This window comes from Athene cunicularia (assembly GCF_003259725.1).
Source record: "Athene cunicularia isolate RWA chromosome 4 unlocalized genomic scaffold, athCun1 chr4_part1, whole genome shotgun sequence".
NCBI lineage: Eukaryota > Metazoa > Chordata > Aves > Strigiformes > Strigidae > Athene > Athene cunicularia.
In genome coordinates, this window is record NW_020799098.1 from 28,900,224 (window position 1) to 28,926,103 (window position 25,880).

Below are 25,880 nucleotides of genomic sequence, written 5' to 3' on the forward strand. Positions count from 1 at the left end.
CTGGGTAACTTCATATTGAATGATGTATGTGATGGTCTTAGCTACTGAGCAGAAATTACAAATTTGGGGAAAGAAAGGTAAATACTGTGGGTCAGAAAGAGATAGAGTGAAGCTGATATTCAGCAGCATTAACTCAATACAGATTCTTAGTAAAATAATCCTCATGGTCACTTGATAGAAATTGTTCAGCTTGATCCTTTTAAAGTTAGAAATTAAGTCCAGGGAATAGGGTCAATAAGAATGTTAAACCATTAAGGGATGCCAGTAGGGACATGACATTCTAATAGCAATACTTTTAATAATAATGGCTTACAAATGTGAAAAATCTTTCCAGTTTCTCAACAAAAAGTACAAGATGGGTGGATGTATGTACCATTCCATGAAAAATTTGGCACTGACATCCAAATGCTATATGGGTCAGAACAGGAGCACGTGTCAGTTTTCAAATACAAATGCAAAGTCTTTTTTTTGGTACTCTGTAATTAAATGGAACCTGAAGTGTCATGCAATTATTTGAGGTTTATTTTCTCTCTTTATTTAGTAACAGCAGACGTCGTCATGACAGTGAAGAAGGGGACAGCCACAGAAGGCACAAACACAAAAAATCCAAAAGAAGCAAAGAAGGAAAAGAAGCCAGTGGAGAACCTGCTCCTGAACAGGAAAACACTGAAGCTGCCCCTGTGGAATAGGCTTGTGTGATTTTTTTGCCTACTTGCATATATATTAGTGCCAGAAATAGATTACTATAAATCTTGTTATTTTTCTGGGTATTAAAATAATTTGCTCTTAATCTTGTTCTGTTAGTTTGAAATCAAAGGTTACTTTGATTTTTTTGAAAATAAAAGAACGAATTTTTCATGTTAAGATTCCTGGACTGACTTGTCTTTTAAGAAACAGTGAGAAAACATCTTACAGCTAGAGGCTTATGCTCTTACAGTATATCTAGGGCTTAAAGTCTCAGTATTGAATTGTCTTCTTTATTCATAAGCCATGGGAAGGTCATTCTTTTACTGACTTTAGAAAAAAGTGTGCATTCACTTTATTATATACCAACATCTGGAACAGTGTGGGTTCAGAATAGCTTTTGGAATTCATATTTGAAAAGGTCATCCTTTACTACAGGGACAGGCGGGAATTGTAGACTGTTCAAAAACCTTGTACTAAGGTGAAACAAAAAAAATCAGGGAAACTGGGGAAGGTGGTGATTGTTCTTAGTCTGATGGAATACTGAGTGTTGTGATCATACACTTAGTAATTATGTCTGGTTTGTGTGGGTGAATTAAGCTGGATAATCATCCCTGATGATTTTCAGTGGCTCAAGAGAAAGTTCATTTTAGTCTTTGTTCTAGGGGAACAGCTGTCCTTAACATGATAAAGATTAACAAACGTATACTCTTCCCATTGCTAGCATGTGAGGAAAAAATAAGACTTTGGAACATGGGTAATTTACAGAGAAAGGTAAAGATTATTTTAAGAAAATATAAAACTATAATCAGTTTCAGATTTACTTTATCCAGAACAGTATCATGTGATTGGCATGGTAGTCACAAAAAAATTGTACTGCCCTGTCAGGGTGCTATTTAGAAGACTTGATGGTATTAGCAGGGTGCAGTGTCCTTCCTTACAAAACAATAAGTCTATATAGAAATCTTAGATTTAATAGTATTAATTAAAACATATGAGGGAAATGATGTTGTTTGGTTTTGGTTGAAAATAACATCTGTACAAGTACACAGTTACAGTTATTTTTAATTATTTTAGAAATTCACAGTTTTACAGACTAGCAAACAGTACTTGAAAGTCTTGAAAATACCAGCTTCATGCTGACCATGAAAAGGTACACATAATCAAAGTGCTATTAATGTGTTGGATAAAAACCTTCACCTCATTTTTGCAACTAGAAAAATTGCAAGAAATTTTTCTAGCAGTTATTCAAGGATTTTTTTGTAAATCAAAATAAAGTGGGAGAACAGGAGCTACCACTCCTTAAATTTCATTATTATTATATTGCATTAAATATATATATATATAATATATAAAAAAACCCAACAACTGAAGAACACAGGGAAGGAAAGACTTCTGTCTGTAGCTTAAATCACTCTGAAGTGATTTTCTGACAGGTGTCCCTGCTTTGCCTAAACTTGACTTTTCTTGACATGCAGGTTGACTGACATTTCACAAACCTTTTCTCTATAAACACATACTTGACACCCCAAAAAGCAAAGACTGATGTTCCTTTTCTTTTTCCATGATAAATTACTTGTCATACTCTCCATAAAGACTTGTTTTATAAAAATGTGCCAGGCCAGGACACAATTGTGAGAGTAATTTTTCCTTTCAGTTCTTTGAGCATCCTTGCCAAACAGGCATGCATCATTCCTGATGTGTTCCTGCCATTGACAGCGAGGAGGATGTCACCGCATCTGAAAAAACAAAGACAAATATGAGAGAACAATTAAACAAGGTGAATTCTTACCTTAAACATTTGCAAATGCCAAAGCATATCCATAAGCTAGGAGGAAGGGGTAGAAATGAGTATTACCATTACTACTTTGGCTAACTACTGTTCATGAATAAGGGAATAAAGTAGGTGAAAATACTTTCCTTGCTTTTTTTTCCTTATAACTTTGTAATCAATTAGACATATATGAAAGAAAATAGGTTACAGTTCTTTCAGATGGGAATGATCCATGTCCTGAACAAACTGTGTTTTAAGACTTGGTTGATTTAAGTTTGGTCCATAATTCTGCATTTACTTTCTTAAATTGTATTGGTGTTTGAAGGGAAGATGGTTGGTTGCTTAGGGGTTTTTTTGAGCTGGGGATGTGGGAATGCTCTGTGCTGGTTTGCTTTCTACTACCCCAGAGATCAAACTGACTTACCTTTATACTTACTCATATACTAGTGATTGCTAGACATCTGAAAACATTCTACTATGAAGAAAAATCAACGTTCAGGACACTTATGTCCTGTTTCCAGAACTGACAGTTAGTTCTGTACCAATGAGTCCTTTTCCCCTGCTACCCTGTCTTCATGAAAGCTTGTTTAAAAAAAACAAACAAACAAACCAACAAACTACAAATGAACTAGATAAAAGACTGACTTAAATGCTACCTTTCATTACACAGTTATCATTACCTAATTCTGCCATCATTATATGCTGGTGTTCCCCCAACAATGGATTTGATAAAGAATGGTTTGTTCCCAGTATGTTCTTCGTAACCTCCTACGATGCTGAAGCCAAGACTTCCAGATGTATTTCTTCGTAATACGATTTCTTTGCAGCTGTACAAATACCTGAAACAAACCAGTCTAATTAAATGTCTTGCAGTTAACTTTAGATTCTGATAAATCATTAATGATGAATCTGCCTTTTCATACACCTGTAGAATGTTTTGAAGATGCAAAATAGCACCAAATTTCTAATATATTAGACACCTACATTTCCCTTCTGGTTTTGTAGTGTTGCTTTCCACAACCAGTTATCCTGAAAGTAAAATTACTAGGTAATCTTGGGGTTAAAATATTAAATAAGTTGTTTCATAGGGTAAGAATTTATACAAATGATCTAGTTGCAATTGAAAGTGATGGAGAAAAACACTGAACTGAGACTGCATTTAATATTTGTAAACCATCATTCCAAAAACTGTATTTCACCTACCTTGTACAGTCCAGTGACTTGGTTTATCTTCTAGAGAAGAGCCTGTATGCAATTAACTGTGTCAAAAGCGATCAGGCATTTTTTACTGTGGTGCATGTTAAAGCTAAATAATTTCAGGGGCAATTGAAAGGAGCCAGAATTACAAAAAAATCAGAGATCTGACAGAGAAGAGTATCGGTACAAGAAAGGATCCTGAGCTTTCCTTGTCAAGTAACATGGTAAATTACAGCACGGAAGACGAGAGAAGTCTATCCATGTCAGCCAGTGCTTTGGAATACTGAGACTGCTTCAAGATAGCTTGTCCTCACTACCATGATTATCACAAGATTTTATGGTAAAAGAGCTGAAATCTGCTTCTCCATCCATTTGTCTTGAATGTATTTTATGATACTGTAAGTTACGCTGAGTCAAAGCTTAGCTGAAACAAGGAATAGGGGAAAGCAAGAATTGCTAGATTAGGCTTTGCCTATTGCTCCAAGTACCTTAATTTCAGTGTCTGCTTTGTTTCTTTTTTTTTTTTTTAACCAAGCAGGAAAAAATGAGTGTCATTAGGTACAGAGCAAAAGACATTTCTTTCCTTGGTATATAATCCACTCATCTTTAGTGGTGTACCCAGGAATGACTAAAGAGCCTGAAAGTTTTTTGCTGTTCCAAATCTGAAATTCTAGGCTGGTCTACAGCAAGCAACTGTTACAAGCTCTATTCAGAGACTGTTTAGATTTATAAGAAACAGCTGACATTTCTGTAGAAGGATAAATAACTTTATCTTAAAGACCAGTATGTCTAGCTTTTTTAAAATTTTATTTGTTAAATAATGCTTTTGCTGTGTTTCACAGCAGGATTTTATAATAATACTAGATTAGTCCCCCAGGACCTACAAATATTCACCTGCTGCCAGGATGGTAGGTATATAGTATTTGCACAAGAATTCACTGGCTGCTAATGTAAGAAACAGGTGACATTTGTTCCTTTCCTCAACAGCCAGGCATTATTACTTCACCATCTGTGGACTTCTTCAATGTGCAAAATCACTTAAACCTTCTATGTTTGATGGTACTTATCAAGGTCATGACCAAGCAAGGCCAGGATTCAGCCATTAGTGCTATTACCTAGTGTTGATTTTGGGGAGCAGGGGTCTCTGCTGCCTGGTGCTATGCTCACTGCCTTAAGGAGGACACTGCTGAAACTGAAAGGTGATCAGCTAAATCCTAACACCATAGAAAAGAAATAGCTGAGCAGGTGAAGACACAAGAAGAAAATGCAGTGAAGACAGACAAGGCTTCCACGCATTCTGTACATACAGTCTGAAAGGTTATTGCTTACAAGGTCTCCATCAGTCCAGAAAGCATAAATACTTATTTGCAGTCAAAGCATATATGAAATTTAAGTAAAACAGACACAGCATTAGGATAGTTCTAATGGGAAGCAAGGAGTGGCAGAGAGCAACTTCTCTGTCCCAACTCCAACTCTCTGCGCTGCCTTTTGCCTCACAGAAGGGACAGGGTGTAACATGCTCTGACAAGGCAGTGGAGACCAGGAAGGTGGGAGGAGAGGTGCTGGAGGGAAGCTGAGTGAGTACAGGAAAAGGGGAAGAAAGGGGTTTTCCCAAAGTGTTTACATGTTTGTCATCTTTAGTTCTCAAGACTCAAATTGGTAATTAAATGTTTTAAATTAAATTCCCCAAGCCAAGTCTGGTTTGCCCGCAACAGTAAGGGGTGAGTGGTTTCCCTGTCTTTACTTTGACTCATGAGTTTTCTTGCTCTTGTTCTTCCTATGTTCTCTTAATCCTGCTGGGGATGTTGAGCTGTGGGTGTGGTTGGTGCAGACCAGATCCAACCCATCACACCGGCCATAGCTGACTCATGACAGTGGCTATGTGGTGTTTACACCTTTAAATTGATGTATCCTTATCTCTGTCCTATGGGATAAACATGGCAGTGCAGCATCCATCCATCAGCTATGCATTACTGCTGTCAGAAAAGTGAAAAAGGTGCTGGGATGCAGCATGAGGCAAAGCTGAGCTGTGTCGAACATGGGTACTGCTTGCTCTGAACATTTTCGTACCTAAGCAGAGATGCTTGCTCTGCCTGAGCAAAAAGCAACCCAAAGGGAGTTCATTTGGGTCTGTTTACAGCTGTGGAGTAATAAAGACAAGCTAGAAAGCACCATAGAGAGAAAATGAAACCAAGTACTTGCAAATACATCCAAAAGGTGCTTAGTGTTTGAGTGACTTCTCTGCTGTAACCAAAGTCCCAGTGTGTGTGTTTTGACCTAGTTAAACTGCCATAACTCACTAAACTGCAACTGGTCCAAGCAGAATCATCTTCCTCCTTGGAAGAGAGCAGCTTGCAGTCTTCTGCCTCTATCTGTAAATACTCCAAAAGCTGAAGACAAGGAGTAATTTATGTGTGAACTTGCCTAATTCAATATTTGAGGATAAATGGTGTCTAGGCACAGGGTACTGTCATAAGAAATACTACTGCACAAGGAGTTTAAAAGTGCCTGTTTTCAAAGAGTTAAATGCACAATTCTCTCCTGCTTTTCACAAAGCCTGAGTAGCCTTATGGTCTGGGAATGAAAAACAGACCAACCTCAGGAGGACTTCAGCAATAACAGGTATCAAAGCATGACTTCCTCCCCCACCCTGTTACAGTAGACAAGTGGCAGTGGAGTAGAGTAATATTTGAGAATTGCTCCCATCAGAGCCCTACAACCTGGATGCAGTTAGTTTTGGGGAGTTTCTGTCCTAATTCCATGTTTTACGTCCAGTTCTACCCCTGGTTTGCAGAATGACTTTGGCCACCTCCTGTCTTTCTCATCTCACTTTGCAGATGAAAAAAAGCACTCATACGAAGTGCTAATGTTTGTAAACCTTATGACAGGATGATCTATAAAGTATTTTTAAGTGCTAGCTGGGGAAAGGAAATGTGAGGAGAGCAAAGAAAGGAGACCAGAAAAGCAAGCAAGAATAGAAGAAACACCACAGGACTGGGAAAACACTTTTCACCAGCTGCTCCACATTATTTCCTTTGTGCATGCTTCACAACATTTCCCTCCAACAATAAAGAAGACCTGTCTTCCTCAACAACAATTAAATTAGCTACCCTGAAAAAAGCCTTCGAGAAGGAATGCTTGAGGTCCTGCATCACTGTTTCCTCCTGACGCTGAACCCGCAGGCCCTCCGCTCGTATGCAGGCCAAGTTTTGACAGACGTCAGATGCACATGTGCATCTATTTTATAACCACCACATATTGTATTGTACTACAGAAAGAACAGAGGAGTTGTTTATGTATTATCAAGTCATATACAAGTGACCAAAGCCAATTTTAAGATCTCACAAAGAGATGAAATCTAAGCAAGATCCACAAATGTTAGATTATGCAAGATGGATTTTCCAAGGCTTTGATGCAAGGAGTCAGATAACCTGTCTGGTTCTGCTGCTACTGACTCAATCCAGAAAAATGGTATAATTGTCTAACTCTCAATATTTGTGTCTCTTGTTTGTGCCCATGTCTATAACATGTATGCAGCCCCTGGGAAAGGGGCATGTTCTGTGCTAGTATGGAGATTTAGGCATTTAAGGTATACCAGCCTCCAAAATGATGGAAGGTACTTTTAATCATGTAACTAATATTAATGTTAGCCTGTTTTCTACTTCATCAGTCATAGACAGAGGTATGTAGACATCTGCTAGTGTTTAGCTCAACACAGCACATTTTATGGGACCATCCTTCACAGGATTTTCATCAAAACTGAATATTTTTGGAACACAAAAGGAAAGACTCTCCTCTCCCCTCAGTTACCTGAGCATCCCACTTTAAGTCATGATGTCAGGCTGCTTCTGCACTCCCCACCTTGTTTACTGTGAACAGATGATCACACTGCACTGCCATGGCTTGTCTAGAGCCACATTCTCGACAGAATTTAAAGAATCCAGCATCCAGCTGCCTTTTTTAATGGTGACTATTCCTGGCCTACCAGTTTTACTGCCTTTTCTATTCAGTTTTTTCTTATGTAGGTGTGCCCTGTCCATCTTCCCAACTACCTTTCATGATCTTGTATAATCATGACTTTGACATTTCTAATTTTCTATCAGCTGTACCAAATGTTCTTAGATTCACATATGTTGGAGCAGTCCCTCTGGTAAATGGTTTTAAATGGTAAGTGAATCTCCACCATCTTGCCCCATAGTTCCACATCAGGCACCTTTGACAAGATGGGTGTTTCAGACATCTATTTGGATAGAGTGTAATTTTCTCTAACAGCCTCAAAAACATTGTGAGACTGCTAGCAATACCTCGAGATCTAGAGGGATGGGATTCTTGCCAACAGCAAACTGAAAGCCAGATAGGGAAAGGTTAAATGCTCAGCCTGGAGCAAAATGAGTTAATGTTATACACATCCTAGTGAGAGAACTTGTTGAAGGGCTTCCAGATGTCTGATGTGGGCCCTGGAGAATCAGTACAAGAATAAGTGCACTCATGCTAGGGAAGACTGAAGGGTCTGATAATACCTAATGAGCAAACCCAAATCTGATCCTCGTGCATCCCTACTCAACGAAACAGCTACTAGTAAGGATGCAGTGCACTTTTGTTATTGTCACGTCTAATCAGTGTTGGTCCCTGTCTTAGTCTGATGTTCAGAGCAGTGTACTAACTCAGCATACCAATCCCCCTATTTTTCTTTGGCAGAGAAGGGCCGTGCTGTGTTCTGTGCATGGCATCGCAGACTGAGATAGAGTTACAACGAACTCCTGTCTTCAGCCTTGCTGACACTGGGGCTGATTTTTCTTGAGACCAAAGGGGTGGGAATGCTTCATACACACAGACTTCAGAGGAGGGAGAATAGAGTGAGCTTAGAGACAGCTTTTAAAAGGGGAAAAGCACCTTTTCTCCCCAGACTGCAAAGTAGAACTGGCTTATGTGAACACTGAGTGCAAGCCTTCAGTACCATGGAGCTCTGCCCTTCATCTCAGTCACCTTGCTGAGGAAGTAGGGACTTCAGGCAACTTTGGGTAGGAGATGATGACCAGCCAGGTTTTTATATAGCACAACAAAGGTGGGGTTACAGCAGGTGTAGGCAGAGTGCAATTTTTTCAGTCCATCTGACATCACATGGTGATTGAAGGCAAGACTCAACATTGCAGATTGCAGCACCTGTAACACCTCTAGTCTGCTTGCTGTCTCTGCTTGGAGCATAATCCATGCTCCAGCACCTTCACAATGCTACTGGTGAAGCTAAGGGGTGCAGAAGAAGCAAGCAGGAATGAGGACCTCCCTGGTCCTGCCTGTCTGCATTAAGACTGGGTGAGTTCACTGTTGTCTGGAGTAGCAAGTTAGGGACCATCTATTTACTGCTTTTTTCTTACTGCTTTTCTTTCAAAGGACATAGTCCTCTCCACTGCAGCAGGAACTTTCATCTGTGGGTGGCAGACACACAGCCTAATTTTTGCTCTTGCAGTGCTTCAAGCACATTCACACAGTCTTTTAGCCTCAGACCAAGCCTCGACACACGAGGCCCTCCCAGCAGACTTTGCTGCAAGGTCAGTGAGCTCAAAACAGCTCAGGCCAGAAGGAGGGAAAGCATCTAACTTGCTCTTCAAGACTGGGAAATGAAGAGGAGTCCTTAAAATGTGCTTCGAGCAAAATCCCACCTGTTCTGCAGACCATCTTTTCATACTCTCCCATAAAATAGAGCTCTGAGCTGCTGCCAGGGTTAGGAGTATGGGCAAAAGTAACTTGTAAGCTAAATTCTTCATTCCTTAAAATTGAATACCAGTTTCCACTGTGTGATGCCAGTTTCATGTATTCAGAGATTCATAACATATCTCTATTTAATACTTTACAACATGCCACTGAAGCTGCAGGTATACACCCTGCACACTGAGTGTGTTTGAGAGAACGACATGTGATGTGGCTTTTATTATGACAACACAGCTGCTTCCTGTCTATGACAAATGTACTTGTTTCAGTCGGGGGTGGGGTTAAAAGAGGTGATTTGGAGGTACCGGCCAACTGCATGCACTTTGCAACATCTGGGCAAAGTCAAACAATTCAGCTGGATTTGGCTAAGGAGAAGGCCTGTGTAGCTTGAGAGCTGCAGGAGGGGCAGCTCTGCCTTGTTCAGGGTGCTCCAGTCTAGACCCCAGTTCAGCAATCTCCTGCATCCCTGCAAGCTTTTCCTTTCACCCCCTACGTGCCAGATATGTTTTCAAGACTGGAACAATTCAGGATCCTTTCCTCCCTTGCATGGGGATCTGCGTGTCTATTTTTCCATGTACACATACCCATTTACAAAAGGGAGGTATTTAGAATCAAGTCTGCGACAGAGCCTGGATTTAATTAAGATGTCAGTGCAATGAATCAAGCCAAAAGAAAGAATTGCCAAAAAATACAAATCTTTCCTCCCACTCCCCTTCAGCGAGAGGATGCAATCTGAGGACTTACCGTGGCAGCTCCAGCCACATAACCCAGGTCGGTGACCACTCGCTGCTCTCAGAGGTCTGTGTGGCCTCGTGGGGTGGCAGGCGGCCCCGCTCCTCCTGGGCTTCACATGCTCTCATCTCCAGGGCTTTGAGCACCACTGATGAGTTGGTGTTTTTCAGTAGGGAAACAGCCTCGCTCCGGCTGACCCCTGTCAGGTCAATCCCATTCACATTCAGGAGGATGTCACCTGAGACCAATAAAACAGATGATAAAAGACCCTGTAAGTGTCTCCAGGATCCCCTCCCCACCCCCATGAACAAGCCAGTCAAAGCTACAGGCGAGAAATTGTTGCCTGATGAGGCTGTTTGTTAATCCTATTATTTAACATGGATGTGAAGCATATGCTAGTAAACATGCCACAGGCATGACGGAAGGGGCCAGATCCCCACACACAGGAGCACTGCCAGGCTGGATGGAGGCTTTGGTCCTGGTTTCTTGTCACGTTACATCCTGTATCCAGAGCTGAACAGCACAGCTGGGATCCTGCTGTACCAAGCTTTGGTACAGGCACCTGATTCTAGTCCAGGTCTCCAAAGCCCACTTACAGAGTACAATGTACTCACCCTGAGCTTGAAACCTAAAAGCCCAAGGTGGTTTTCTCCCAGCTCTCCCTAAGCTGGGGACTGCCGCTCCAGCTGGCTCCTCATAAAGTTTCCTTTGCAGAATAATGTATTATTATTTTAATGTTAATGCCTCTTTGAATGGCTGCAAGCCAAAACATCTTTCTGTATGCCTTATTTACAATGTAGGCACAGTGGCTTCAGAGAAAAATGCAAAGATTACCTCAATAACTACAGGGAGAACAATAAAGACACCATTAAAATCATGCAAGTGACCACAGTGCCAAATGCTCCGCTACACTCCACGGCATGCTCCAATGCCAGGGCTTCCCTGTGTGCCCTCTGCACTTCACCTGCGTGCTCCTCCAGGCAGGGGCTGTGTTTGCTGGGCAGTCCAGGCAGTGAGACATGAATGTTAACCTCTTCTTGTGGTCTGTCCCAGTGAGACAGAAAACAGCCTAAGGGCTGCTCTAAACCATGGAGGCTTATGGCACTGTTGTAACATCACGTATTCATTTGTTTCTAATTTTATCAAATTAACTAGGCCGAATTTTCCATGCTGCCTCACGATGAATATTTTTTGGAAAATGTACCCCACTGAGAGGCAGTCATTTCCCAGCAGGAGGAAAGGGGAAACCTGCTGGTTTGCTCCTGTTGTCATGTTCTTACATGGGTTTTGATGAGCAGACATAGCTCCCACAAAGGGGAGGTTCCCACGCGTGCCAGTGCCAGGCGCTGCAACCCAAGGCGCATCGGGCTCAGCTGGAATGCAGCTATTCTGCCCCAGTTTTGTGTGCCTTCACTTCCCTTGCACTCAGGATTTCCCTCCAGCTTCTGGGCAGCGACTAGGCTGAGGAGGAGCATGGGGGAGCTGTGTGGTTGCTGGATGCAGGGTACCAAGGTACTTGACTCTTGGAATGCAACATCCTGAAAAACTGAGATTTTCACTATTCCTCTACTGCCTACCTATTCCCACAAAACTCACTGATAAAATAGACTCCTCATCTTACTCTAAAGGCTTATTCATGCAGAGAGGGAGAAGTAATTAGTTTTATCACTCTCTTACATCAAGAGCCAGTGTTTACAATATGATATTGAACCACAAGGCACTAACATTGCTTCATATATGATGGGAATTCTGCTCCTTTATATTTTTGTAAAAGTCATGAACTATATGACAAACAAGCACAAAAATTTACATTAAAAACCCATAAAGGTTGCACAATGAGGATTTCAGTAGTTAGGAGATGGTGATGCAAGTTCATTTTTCTGTGAAAAACATTTTATACCTACCAGAACATGCCTGCATCCCACTTCATAGAGATGGTTTCTGCTGCATGTTATGCCTTTTCTGGGAGCTGACTTAAAACCCTCTAATCTGACACATGCCAGAATATATGGGACGGCTGAAGCTGTCAGTTTGTGATGCTCTTTCACTATCCCTCTGTTTTTCAAAGGAAGCCTTTGAACTAAAGCAGGCTTTCAAAATCCCCCCTTTTTACCTGTTTTTATCCTGTTGTCTCTGCTGATAACTCCTCCAGGTTCAACACTTATCACATAGATAGGCAAATCCCATTCCCGGTTAGATGCTCCGCCTGCTACAGTCATTCCCAGAGATTCTGTGTGATCTTTCCGGACAGCCACCACCTTCTCATGACAGGTGACGGCATGAAGAGCACTCTGCAATGGAGAAAACAGCAACAACAAACACAGTGGGCATGGGGACCTCCCTGACAGCTTAGGCATTTTCTACTGAAATGAATAATAGTTGAGGGAATACCAAAGCACTTCACAGCTGCCTGCCATGCCTGGCCAGATGGCAGGCCTGACTCTCTCCAGGGCTTAGGCATCTGCAGAGTCAGAGCTACTGCCAAGATAATCTGTGCTTTAATAGCTAAAGTCAGGCACTGCTCCCACCAAAATTAGAAGTGCTTTAGTGTTGAGCTAATAGAAGCAGGTCTTTGAAATGTAAATAAGGAATGTGATATAAAAAAGATATATGTTCTTGTTATTAACATCACTAATGGTCCTCACATCTTTGACTATCAAGTCACGGTTCTCATCTTGCTGCTTGCAGTCTGAATGTCATCTGTACAGTTAATGAGAAATGGTCCACCTGAGTTAAAGGAATTAAACTCTTGGGGACAGATTAGAAGATAGATACTTCATTGCTCTTCCATATTTCTGTGTTTCTGTATAAGTTAGTGGTGGGAATACACTTGAAAAATACGTATTTCTGTTCAGGAAAAGAGGACATTTATAAAGAACCAGCAACTTCCAAGGTGTTCTTCCTAGTACATGCGCTTAAAAGGTCTTTTGGGCACAGCCACCTCTACTGTCTGAGAACAGTCACCCCCTTATTCCTCCCCCTGAACAGGAAAAGTTACATACAGACCACTGGTCATGTAATAACTAGTGTATGAGCGAGGGTGAAACAAACTCACAGGTGGCCCCAGGATGGAGAGGCAACACAAACTCCAACAAAATCTCTGAACCCAATGTCACTTTTACGATGCATCCAGCTCTTACAGAAGAGTTTGAGAGACAAGGATCCTCCATAAAATCTGGATTTAAATGCTTTCCTTAAGTATTTCATAAGCTGACATATTTCGTATTTCCTGGCATCAGCTCCTGAAGATCTCAGCCCCTCTTGCAGGAATAGCACCATCCATTCCAGGCTTATATATAAATATAATAGCATGCTGCTAAATTCATTAGAAATATATATTAAAAAACCCCCAAACTTCTTATTCACAAGTGTGACCTCACATTTATAATACGCAAAAACGATCTCTAAAACTAATTTAAAGCCACATTAACCTCTTCTTAGAAATTCAAGATTCCACAAAGACATTCCACCTTGATTCCTAGACAGACAACACAGAAAATGAAGCGAGTGAGTCCATGGATGCTCCCACAGTGACAACGATGAATGAAGGAAGACAGTGCCAAGATGTTTTTATGTGAGTAGGGTGGTCTATATCTTTGGGGTTTGGGTTTTCAAAAGGTATGTTTAGTGGAACTGACTCCAATTCAGTATTTCAGTGATGTAACATTGACGACAAAATCCAGAAACCTTTAGCAATTTAGCAGAGGATGTCTAGATGCTTGAGCAGAACAACGGCTGCCACAGAGCTCCAGGAATGAAAAGGCAGAGAGCTTATGGGAACAGATCTTCTCTTAGTAGCTGGGACAAGAACCAAATTGATATAGCTGTTTGGACATATGACATCTGATCCACTCAGAACACAGGCACCATGACAAAGTAATTGGGCTTACGGACTGCAAATGAACCTAAAAATTTCTGAAGGATTTACAACATTCCCTTTAAAAAAAGAAATATAAATGTTCTTGTCCAGATAATTTTAACCCTCACCTTTGTCTTTGAGGTGTAAATGTTTTAAACGTAGTAGTTCTATCTTTGTGCAAACTGAACTTAATGTTTCATCCATGTTTGTGCAAAAATGTTGTCCTTTTTACCCTGGGAAGGAATCACTTTCCACCACTTCCTGAAGCATGTGAGATGGGGGAATCGCTAATTTTCACAAAATGCAGTCTGAATTTTGTAGCAAAACATGAAATTGAAGTTAGACTTGCAGCTCCAACTGTTCAAAGCAATCCTGTTACTTATGCAGTGTCCATCATGTCTCAGGCACCAAAAACACTAGCTGGTAAATTGGCTAATGTTCTATTTTTGAGGAATCGGCACAGAGAGAAGCTGATTTTAAAGCAGTGCTTGGTAACAATTTGTCCTGTTACCTTTCAATGCAGAATCATAAAAGTACTGGTACTTGTAGGCTCAACCATGTAGGACTATATTTCCTTTGAAGCTACTCTTTCACATGTCATTTTTTACATGGTTGCAGATAGAAAGGAATTGGGGTGACTTGGCTGAGACGAAGGCAGTGATGAAAGGAAAATAAAGCCTTTTTTAGTAAACACATGCAGAGATTTCTTGGAGGTACAACTGATACTGAGTAAACCAGTCGAAAGGCAATGTTTATCAGTGACTGCATTTCAATGCATTCTCTTCTAAACAATTGTCCTTCTCTGTCGTTCTGAAGTGACCTCAGAGGTCAGAAGAAGAAAACATAACAGTTCATCTCCTCTTTTTAAATTTTTTTTTTCTTTTCTGTATATTTACTGGAAAATAAATATTTACAGCAGATTATCACAACATCAAAGCCATGACACGTGTCTTGCAGGCAAAAGATGTAGCTGTGTCTGTTTGGAAAATGTACTTCACCTGAAGGTTAACCTGCTCATATGGTCAAAAAACATTGCCTGCTCAAGCAACAGAGTGAAAGATTTCTTTTAAGTACTAGACAATTTGTTAGAAAGGAGTAAGAAAATAGTTCCAATTAAAAACAAGTGCTATTTAAGTAATGGCAAAGCTCCCACTGACTTCAAAGAAATCAAATCTGTCCTGTTTATGCATTACAGCCTGGCTTAACAACCTCAGCTGCACAAGAAAGTGTTTCTGACATCTTCTCTTTTCTGAATCCAGGCAGCCGCCAGAACATTTTGAGCTGTGCCTCCCCTATCTATGTACACAGGAAAACAGCTTAGTGAGAGCCAGTGCAGGACCAATCGCCCGGCACACCATACACTCAGCATCTCTGCCACCAGAGAAGGACGTGGTCACTACAGACTCTCCTCCTTGTTCTCCATGGCTGATTGCCATTGGCATTGACCTGAAAGAGAGCTGCCTCCTCGCACTTTACAGATGGAGGCAGGCTGTCATGAGGACAACAGCTTCACCAAAAGTGATTCCTGAGCCATTGTAAGAGCAAGATGGTTGCTGGAAGCTAGAGTTTATTTTTGGTGCTGAATACAGCCAAGGCTTGAGAGCAGCCCACATTTACATGCATGCTCTAGAGCAAGAGCTGCTTCCCTCAAAGAAAGCATTCCTGACCTGCTAATACCACTTCCTACAGTAAGCTCAGGGGACAAAAAAATGCCTTAAAATTAGTCAGAATTCAAGTCAGTTAGTGATCTCTCTATCAATTGTACATAATAAAGCAAACCCACTGATGGCAGCAGGTAGCACATTCATCAAACCATATACACACACAGGAAACTCCCTTGGCAGTAAAGTCCATCCAACAAGCATTGCCTTGGTTTTGAGAAGGATCATGCACTGTGTTAGGACACTGTACAGGCCCCAGGCTTGCAAGCATTACTCCTGCACTGATGTCTATTTAAAAACAAACATTTCAAGTCTGCTAAAGCCTAGAGTATAAAGATCTTGAATTGCAAATTATGTTCAGTTAAACCTTCAGCAAAAAAGCATGAGAAATTCGAACTGACACACTCACCCTATAAAAGGGCAAATAGCACTCCAGTAATGATTGTATCAGACCAAAAGCCCACAGTGCCTGAAGCTCGTTGTGTCCACCAGCTGTACTGATCTCATCTATTGCCAGAGCATTTTCTCCAATATAAGCCCTTAACTACACACACACAAAGCTAAAGTGAGCTAGGAAAAGTTCAGAATTTTCTTTTCTTGGCTGTCATCTTCCCTGAAAATTGCCTAAAGGTGGCACTGGACAGAAGCCCACTGCAGCAAGCCCACCCACTTGCTTATGTAGCACCCATCTCTTGAGGCAAACTGGAAATCTCCCTAAAAGCCATGACATATCCAACAAAAGGCAATTCATTAGTCTTTAAAGGACTGCTGCAAGGTCAACACTGGCCCTTCAATCTCACAGCTACCCAAAATAATGTTGGATTAGCCAAGAATCCCTATCTAACACCTCTCTGCACAAAAAGAGAAAATGAGGATCTAGGACAGTTTATGGAAGACAAGACACATTCCCAAATAATCCCATGAGGTATCATTTAATCAGATTAACATGGTAGAGCTAGCAGGTGCTCAGAGCTTCAGTAGAAATCCTACAGTAGCAACACAAGCTAATTGCTGTCCTACACATATCTCCCTAAGGAAATCATTACTTCATTAGGAAGTAATGCCTTGCAGATGCATGATTGGTTGGGTAATATTTGCTACTGGGTAGTAGCTATCAAGCATTGACTTTGCTCTCTGGTTTAACTCCTGCTGATGCAGTCGCACCTATCAAGGTGCGATGTGGTTGTGACTTTGTGGAAAATGAAAACTAAAAACAGGTAGACGCTAGTATATTTTTTTACACATAAAAACACTGAATAATGTTGTTTTTTAAAAAAACAAACAAAAAAAAAACCCAACTGAAAAAAAAGGGTATCTTTAAGCATTTGTAAAATGCAGAGCTAGGCTTATTTCCTGGCTGACAGATGCGCACCCCATCTGACAGCTGGTTCAGTCCAAAAGCCCCTTTAAGGACACATCTGGCTGCCCATCAGGCAGGATGGATTTAAGCCAGCCCTGCCTGTCCACCTTCTTGATGCACTCCTGGCATGAGTGGTCAGGGGACCAGTTCACAAGGGTTTGCATAAGTGGTGACACTCAGAGCGATCATCATAAATCAGCCAGGCACCTGACTATGAATTTACTGAAATAAACAGATTCAGCTCCTGCAAGGATGTACTTTCTTCAGTCTATAGTGTAAAGAATAACATTGAGTAAGCTCAGAAAACGTATTTTCAAAGCTCTTGCTGCACTGGTTTCTGCTTTAAAACCTCATATATTTGACCATGAGAGTCTCTCTGCCTTATGCAGAGAGCATATTGCAAGTCTAAATACACTAAACAGATGATGTAACTGGGCACAGAGGAGCAGCTGGAGGGACAGTTTGGTAACCAGAGCCGTATGTGGTTGAGATGGTTGCTCTGTGCTGGGTGACCCTGGGTCACGTCTGGCCATGCTGCATATTGCTGGCCCTCACAACCCCCATCCTGTGCAAGTGTCAGTTGCTGCCAGAGCAGAACCAACACATTTTGGGTCCAAAGCTCCACAGAAAGGCAGAATGCTCACAGTGGCCATGGAGACCACAGCCACCGTCTGCCACTGAACTGCCAGCTGGGTCAGAGCATGGGTATTTCAAAAAATGATCAACAGACTAATAATTACCATAATATTCAAGCAGCTTGTACGAATCTCTCAGGCAAGTGTATGAAAGTTTTTTGCCTGAATAGTTTACTCCAGATGGAGAAACTTCAGATAAGTCTCTCACTTCTGTCGGAGCGCATTGCCCTGTGCTGGCTCATACCACTGACAGGGTCTGCACCCATGGCCAGGATGCTGTGTGCACATCAGCCCCCTGCCCCACCACTGCTTTTTGTCTTATCATTCCCTCCTTACTCCAGACAGACTCAGGGCACAAACAATGTATAAATAATGAGGAGTATAGATTTTATGTTTCCATTGCAAAATAAGACATGCTTCTTCTGGTGACAGAAATCAGAGATAGCAGCCCGAGACACTAACATACTAGCCACCCTCCCAGTCCCCTGTCCCATGGACAGCAGAGAAACTGCACAAGTACTCACGCCCTCACCTTGCCAGGGTTGTTTCTCTTGGCAGGACAGTGATGGGGGCTGCCACTCCAGCCAGTCTCCTGTAAGATGTCGGGGGCCTGCTGCCTGGTCTGCCGCGACACGATGAAGTGAACCTGCTTCTCGCTGGCCTGTGGGAGGAGGTACAGTGTGAATCCCATCACCCCAGCACAATAAAGCCCTGTGCTTCAGCCCCAGAAGATTCACAATATGTGTGTCCCCTTTAAACATGGCTTGGATTTCCCACTAACATAGTTGCAATGACAGAAAGCAGTTTCATCAGTTCAGTTCAATAAAGTCCATAAAAATTTATTGCCAGCTACTTAATACATCTCTTGAAAATTTGGTTTTAACTCTGAGAAACCCTTCTTATCTGCCCCAAATTTGGCTGGAAGCAGTGATCCACCACAGTGCGTGCTGATCAGCTCTTACACATGCCTGCATACACCACTTCAGACAACCAGGGCTGCTGCTGCCAGACAGGAACTCTGAAAAAGATGCAATTAACCCCATAACGAGGAATGGGATCAAACTTTAGCTGGTAAAAGTGGAGAAAAAATGATGTAACTGAGTCCACCTGCATGCAACGAGCATGACAGAAGTAAGACAGCTTAAAGAAAGGGATGTGCAGCCATTTTGAGAAGTCCTATTGCATTAGAGCACATAGAGGGAAGACACAAGCAAGCACACAGAGTAATGGAGTTTAGGATGGCAGACTAGCCCAAATTCTCACTCTAGGAACAGGAATTGCAAAAACAATTAACCTAAAATAAGATCAAAATGCTTCTGGGCTTTTTTTCACAATGTAGTCATATTACTTATGTGCCTGAGAAATGCTACGAAGCTTCTACTGGGTTATATTAGTTCATTATTTTTAAGGTGGTTTGTGTGTGCCTGATATTAGTACTATTAAATCTGTGTACAGGTGAATTTTTTCTGTCTTATTTAATCAGCACTCTTTTGCAAGAAGCAAATGGCTTTATTTTTCCCTCAGTAAGACTCATATGAATCTGTTCAAGACAAGAGCGATGCAAAGATGGAGCTGAGAGGGGGTAGGGTTTAGCTAGGTAAATCATAGACGTCTGCTATAAGGACAAACCAACATACTGAACTGTAGGAATAGCCTCAATGCTATAGAAGCATACTTGGAAGACAGAAAAAATTAATCCTCTAATCTCCTGCTCTCCAGGCTAAAGACCCTGATGCTGTAGCAGGCAAGGAGGAGCTCTTAAGGGCTAGAGGGACTCCTGCCTGCTTGCTTGCAGGTTATTACCAAGGAACTGCTCAGTATCTAATGTGCAGCCCTCCCTGCAGCACGTCTGGAGGTCTGATCCCCCTGGAGCTGTAGTAGCGACGCATGTTGGTACCACAGCCCCGGGGGCACTGGACCTCCAGCCTCGCTTGCTGGCACACTGATGTGCCCTGCTCACTGGGGAGAAGCTCCAGGGAAAGCTGGCGTTGAACAAGCAGCTGGAAACCAAACCCAGATCCAGTTGCGCTATTGAAATCAAATCTCCCACAGACAATTAACAGAAGCCAGAGGAGGCCCCTGGGATTTCTGTTTTTATAGTTTGGTTTGTCTTTTCTGGAGCTGGATTCAACAGTAGTAGCTGAGAGTTAAAAAATGCTTTTGAAAAATGCCACCGTAGATTAAAAAAAAAAAGCAACCTAGTTCTCCTAAACCTCCAGCTTCAAGTCTGAAATCTGCATGCTCAGGTTGTGCTATTTTCAAGGAAGGTGATACTTCAGTAAAAATGTGCATTTCTTTATTACTTTCCCAATATCTTGGAGGATGTTAGTTTTTTCACAGCAACTCAAACATCCACAGATTTGTAATATGTCATTTGGTACACAAACACATATTTCAAAATAACTTTCTAGGTACTTTTAACAGGTCTTTTTTTATGGAATATTAATTCCTGGACTCTGGAACTCAGCTGGTAACCAAAAGTAGAATGCTATCTCTCAGGAGAAAGGAAACCAACCTCGTCCCTAGTTTGTAATATGATAGAGATGGAACTGAACAATACAAAACTAAACCTCCTAAGGACATACGGACCCATGAAAATCCAGTTTTTGCTAAAACAAACAACTTATGCAACTTCTTTTTAAAATTCATCTGCTGCCACATGGTTAGTCTCAAAGTTGGTTATTTAGAGGAAGGTTGTAAATGTGATTAATTCTTGTAGAATGACTAGCAAAAGTTCAACAAGAGTGTCTACTGCAATATCACATTTGTCTTCATATCAGTCAAGCTGAGTAATTTCTCAGAAGTGTGGAGTGTTTTAAAAAGTTATCCAAACAACAAGACCAGCTTTTGTATTTATGTACTTCCATATAAAAAGCCATTAACATTTCTACCGATCAGAATATTAAGTACTGCTTCATTCTGATCCCTCTCTCCCTCTTACCACTTGTTTTTCCCACAATTCCTTATCTGTTTTTTATGCTGAAGAAAGAATTAAAGAAATTAGTTTAGCTTTGAGACTGAATGTAAGTAATAGCTGAAACAATCTACTAGAATTAAAATTTGTGTTACAGCCAAAACAAATCAAGCAGGGAGGCAGAGACACGATGGCAACTTCTGAGCATCTAGTAGGCAATCCTGTCTTAAAAAAAGGTGACAGTTTTGCTCTCGGCTGAAGCTGCCCCATCTCTGGCAGGGATGATGGAGCATGAATGAACTCCACACCATGACCTGCTTTCTGCTGGTGGTGCTTGTCGTGATGGAGAGGGGGTCGTGTGCCTGTCACAGCTGCTTCCAATGGCAGGGGAAAAAGGAGGAGAGGGGGGCAAACATCTGGGGGCAGTAAATTCTGGTGCAACCCATGCAGCTCAGCTTGATGTCCTCACACGAGTACACACTGATCTGTTACCTTGTTCCTTTTCTTGTCACTCCCATGGAAAACAGATGTGGAATGTCACGTTATTTAGATTAAAAGTGCCACATCTGACACAAGGCCATGACTAAAGATGACACGGAAAATGGGAAGCAGCAGACTCCCAAGTGTTACAATGTGTGCACGTTCCTAATTAGCACTTATGTGTTTTCTTCATTTCAGTTCTTGTGACTGAGCTTATAAACAGCCAGACACCTAATCTACTGATTAACAACTGCTTCACATATGCTAATGTATAATTGCTACAGGTCTGAAGAATCAGATTAGTCTCAATTTTTCATTATTTAGAAGTCAAAATGAAACAGATTCCACAGAAATCTGATGTCCTCTCAGCTGTACTTGGCCTAACAAGCCACCACTACCTTTTAGCAAATGTTAGTCCTGCTTTTAAAGACACCGAAGGTGTATTTGAAGCTTACATCACCATTAATTTGAAGACCTCAGTGTACTGTGAGTGACACACATGAGGTCTCCACAGGCAGGATACTGTTAAGAAATCAGAGGACACAGTGAAACATCCCTTCGTGTAAGAAGCAAATGCAAAACACTTGCGGCCTCAGTATAATGGCTTTTCTCTGGCAGAACATGGAAACAGGAAAGGCAAATGATAATTGATGAAAAAACATGACAAAAAAGACACAGGTTCTGGGAATTCTGCATTAGACAAATGTGATTCACAGAGCTCACATCAATGCAACGTAATCCCGGCTATTTGGAAACCTGAGTCTCCTCTTTGATGGGCATGTTGTTTAAATTCCCAGGGACTGGTGTGCATTTCAAGCATTATTATAAATAACATCCACTCTTTGGAACCCAATAAGAGCTTTAGTTGCATTTTTAAACACTTGTGTGTGAATGGTCTCATTAGTCATTTTTTCCATTCCATCTCTAGGCTGCATGTGTTTTTTGCTTATGAAGCACTGTTGCCTTGTTTTGTAGCCATAAAGAACTGTTCCAAGAATACCAATTTTTTAGGAAGGTTTTCATTCCAGGCTTGTTCCCCTCAGAGAATTTAAGCCTCCTCCTGCCACCGCCTTCTGCTCCCAGTTAGTGAGCTACGTAAAGTAATCCAGAAAGATGCTGAACTAGAATTTCAGCAACTGGCATTATGTAAGGGGATGTCGTTTTCTTTACCTATGCTATAAACTTCTCAATAAAAGTTGGCTACAGCTAACTGTGAACCTATCTAAAGGAGGACTCTTTTCCATAAAACGTCTGGATTCAAATGCTTCTTTCAGTTCGACTCATGTTACCCTGATTATACCTGTTGGAAAGGGGAAGCTGCCAGCCTGATTTGACATCTTTTTGTTGAAGCACATGGAATTCTTCAGTATGTGAACACTCTGTATGCCTCCAAATGAAATGTAAAATTGCACAAGTACAATAACTGCTATAAATATGAAATAAAAGCAACAAAAGATTCTTGACTTCATTTTTTTACATTGACATTTTCTAAAAACGTAGGCTGTAAAGAAAGAGAACAAATGAAAATTTTTCTGGAGTGGAAATTAGGCAGAAACTGACGTGAGGTTGTAGCTGAGAAAGGCACAGTTGTTTCTTTTCTGACTGTTTCGTGGTAAGACTGTTTAGTGCATTGCAGAGGCACCCCCTTAGTTCTCCACACGAGTCTAAATAAAGATTTTTAAAAACTACAGCTACAGATACTTTTTTTCCAAAACATCTGGATTTCCATATGCTGGATTTAGGTAAGAAATATCTACAAGTACCTTCAGTTGTAAAACACACCCATGGGAAATCACTGAGTCTGGAAGGATGTTGTTCATCCTGAAACGTGCAGTCCATTGCCTTAGGCTGCTCTGGTTTCCTCTGGGGCTGCACCAGGGAGCACTGTAGCTCCTTCTGAGCTGGCAGAATCAGGACCCAGATGGACCCAGTGCTTCCAGGGTGCAGGCTGGCCTGCCTTTTGACAAATGACATCACTCTTTGGTGGTGCACAGAGTATATGGATGTTTACATTGATCTGTATATTCCAAAGCCTAGTGGTAGCAGGTATCACTGTGACAGTCTATGCCCATACTCCACCCTTGTACTCACAGCAAAACTAAGAAGCTTTTAGAGGTGTAAATTCCCAGCTGAACTTGGCACATCTACTTCCCTCCCCAAAATAAACACAAATTAAGTTTGGCCCCTGCTTTGTAATGGAGAGTGAAAATACATTGCCTGTTTTTTGCAAAGTTCAGAAAACAGGGTCAAAGTGGTGGTGACAAACCTGTATCAGCTGGGCTGCACTCTCTGGGCTGCCATACCGATGGTCGTGCCCATTGATGGCCAACACCCGGTCATTCTCTTGAAGTTGTCCATCACGAGCAGCCACGCCACCTTCCAGCAAGTTGAAGATAAATACCCCTGGTTCATCAGCTTTGCGGACCAGCTTTATTCCCAGTTGCTCATCTGGACTGCTTTTGTTTAGCACAACATGAAAACTGTCATCCCTACTGCAGTGAGCATCAAGGAAAAGTCCGCTGTTTCGGCATCGGTACCTCTGCTCTCGGAGGACTGTCAGTCGGAGCACATGGCAGGGTTGCTTCAGGACTGACAGGGCATAGTTGTGAGGCACATGTTTGATGTCCATGCCATTTACCTGGGAGAGAGAAGCATAGATCAACAGCAGAAAGACTGTCTAATCTGAATCAGCACTGGAGATGGCAGATCTATTTACACAAACATCTTCATACAAAGTGACGTGTACTATTTCAAATTGTGTTATGCAGGAGGCCAAGTTTGCAGTGCAGAACAGTCTTCCCCCCAAGGAAAGGATGCACTGTAGAGACACTTTCTGCTTTCCCTGCCCCCCCCGCCCCCCCTTTCTCCCTGATAGTCTCCAGCAGACGTATATGTTATTTTTCAGCTTTATTATTGCTCTTTTGCTTTTTCCCAAGCTCCAGTATCTTCTCATATATCTCAGTTTTATTCCACTAGCTTCTGATTTCAAATCACCTTGCAAGGCTTTCCTTTCACTCCCACTACTTTCCCGCTGTTTCTCTTCTTATCTCTCAGCTTTCTAGGTACAGTAAAAAAAAAGTTTCCCACTAATTAATCTCTAATTAAAATGAAGAAAAGAGCCTCAAGTAGAAGTTTAAATGCCCTGGATATTTACTAGAAATTATGCTGATATACTATAATCAGGCTTTTTATGTTTCTCAGTGTTTTCCAGGTAAGATTTAGCTCAGATGGTCGTAAAACTGCATAACTGCCACTTCTTTAATTTGGCTGGGGAAAAGAAAGAGAAAAAAAAAAAAGGAGTTTCCAGGCAATCCTGTCATATCTGTGTGTGTAAGAGTGACTAGGCATTGCACTTTATCACTGTTAAATGAAAACCAGTTGAAAGGTTGTAATTCATTGCTGGCTGGAAAACCTGAATCAGACAAGTTATTTCCATGTAGTTTTACATCTCACAGGTTGAACCATTTAAATATTAAGAAATGTCTCCAAACTGCACAGAAATGTTCCCCAGCATGGACAAAAGCATTCGACTGATGTTTGATTCTGAAGACTGCCTGTGTGGTCACAACAGGCTGGTCCCCACTGTGATCTGATGGGGCACCACACCCCTAGAGATACAGCTCAACTAATTTTAAGTTGGCAGCTTGGATACCACGAATGGCATGAGCTGCACCAGCATGGGACTGAAATCACTGAGAATCCCTGATACATCCCCGGGCAGTCAGTCATGACCAGGGAGAGCTGAGCCAGGCCCATCCATGCTGCAATCACAGCTTCCCACCGCAGTTTGGAAGTGCCCTGAAGGAACAGTTTTCTCTCAGTTGTGCCATTAACTCTGCTGCTCCATGCTGGCACTAGGACAAAATGCCAGAGCAAAGTATGCCCGCATCATGATCCTGAGAAATCCCTTTGGCTACAGTCTCTCAGACATGAAGCAGAAAGCATGTCACGAGCCTGGCATGCCTCAAGTGTCCTCATCTACCACTGGGGTCAGCAAAATCTAGAAAAGCATGGTGGCTTACAGGTGGTGCTCTGAATTTAAAATTATTTTGAAGTATCCTTAATAATTACATTGAATGTGCAGTAGAAGTAGTTAACAGGGCTGGGAGAACTCTTCACTAATCCTACCAGCCAGGCATGCCAGAGCAGGCATCCAGAGTCCCACCTGGAAGATGACCCTGAGATATGCATGGCAGACCTTGCGCTCCACCCCACTTCCAGCTGCTATAGCCTTATCCCAGCTAATGCCATACTGGTTATTCTGGGTAACAGCACCAGTCTATCCTTGGCAACATGGCCTACAGTGAACAGAATCACAGAATCACCAAGGTTGTAAAAGACCTTGAAGATCATCCAGTCCAGCCATTAACCTAACACTGACAGTTCCCAACTACACCAGATCCCTCAGTGCTATGTCGATCTGACTCTTAAACACCTCCAGGGATGGGGACTCCACCACCTCCCTGGGCAGCCCATTCCAACCCCTAACAACCCCTTCTGTAAAGAAATGCTGCCTAATATCCAGTCTAAACCTTCCCTGGTGCAACTTGAGGCCATTCCCTCTTGTCCTATCACTTGTTACTTGGTTAAAGAGACTCATCCCCAGCTCTCTGCACCCTCCTTTCAGGCAGCTGTAGAGGGCGATGAGGTCTCCCCTCAGCCTCCTCTTCTCCAGACTAAACACCCCCAGTTCCCTCAGCCGCTCCCCGTACGACCTGTGCTCCAGACCCTGCACCAGCTCCGTTGCCCTTCTCTGGACACGCTCGAGTCATTCAATGTCCTTTTTGTAGTGAGGGGCCCAAAACTGAACACAGGAATCGAGGGGCGGCCTCACCAGTGCCGAGTACAGGGGTCAGATCCCTTCCCTGTCCCTGC

At 42.0% G+C, this 25,880-nt stretch overlaps 2 protein-coding genes across 6 annotated transcripts in view; one reads left to right on the forward strand and one right to left on the reverse strand.

Annotated features, from left to right (window-relative positions):
* The window catches only part of FIP1L1 (factor interacting with PAPOLA and CPSF1), a 46,491-nt gene extending 44,464 nt beyond the window's left edge, over positions 1-2,027 (forward strand). For both annotated transcript variants that reach the window (XM_026847340.1, XM_026847341.1), the window contains one exon: positions 542-2,027. In XM_026847340.1, coding sequence (XP_026703141.1) covers positions 542-689 — 148 coding nt within the window. In that variant the 3' untranslated portion in view covers positions 690-2,027. The remainder of the gene's footprint in view (positions 1-541) is intronic.
* The window catches only part of LNX1 (ligand of numb-protein X 1), an 83,757-nt gene continuing 59,609 nt past the window's right edge, over positions 1,733-25,880 (reverse strand). For all 4 annotated transcript variants that reach the window (XM_026847336.1, XM_026847337.1, XM_026847338.1 and 1 more), the window contains 6 exons: positions 23,272-23,643; positions 18,144-18,272; positions 12,210-12,387; positions 10,109-10,334; positions 3,139-3,297; positions 1,733-2,423 (listed from right to left, as the gene is read on the reverse strand). In XM_026847336.1, coding sequence (XP_026703137.1) covers positions 2,288-2,423; positions 3,139-3,297; positions 10,109-10,334; positions 12,210-12,387; positions 18,144-18,272; positions 23,272-23,643 — 1,200 coding nt within the window. In that variant the 3' untranslated portion in view covers positions 1,733-2,287. The remainder of the gene's footprint in view (positions 2,424-3,138; positions 3,298-10,108; positions 10,335-12,209; positions 12,388-18,143; positions 18,273-23,271; positions 23,644-25,880) is intronic.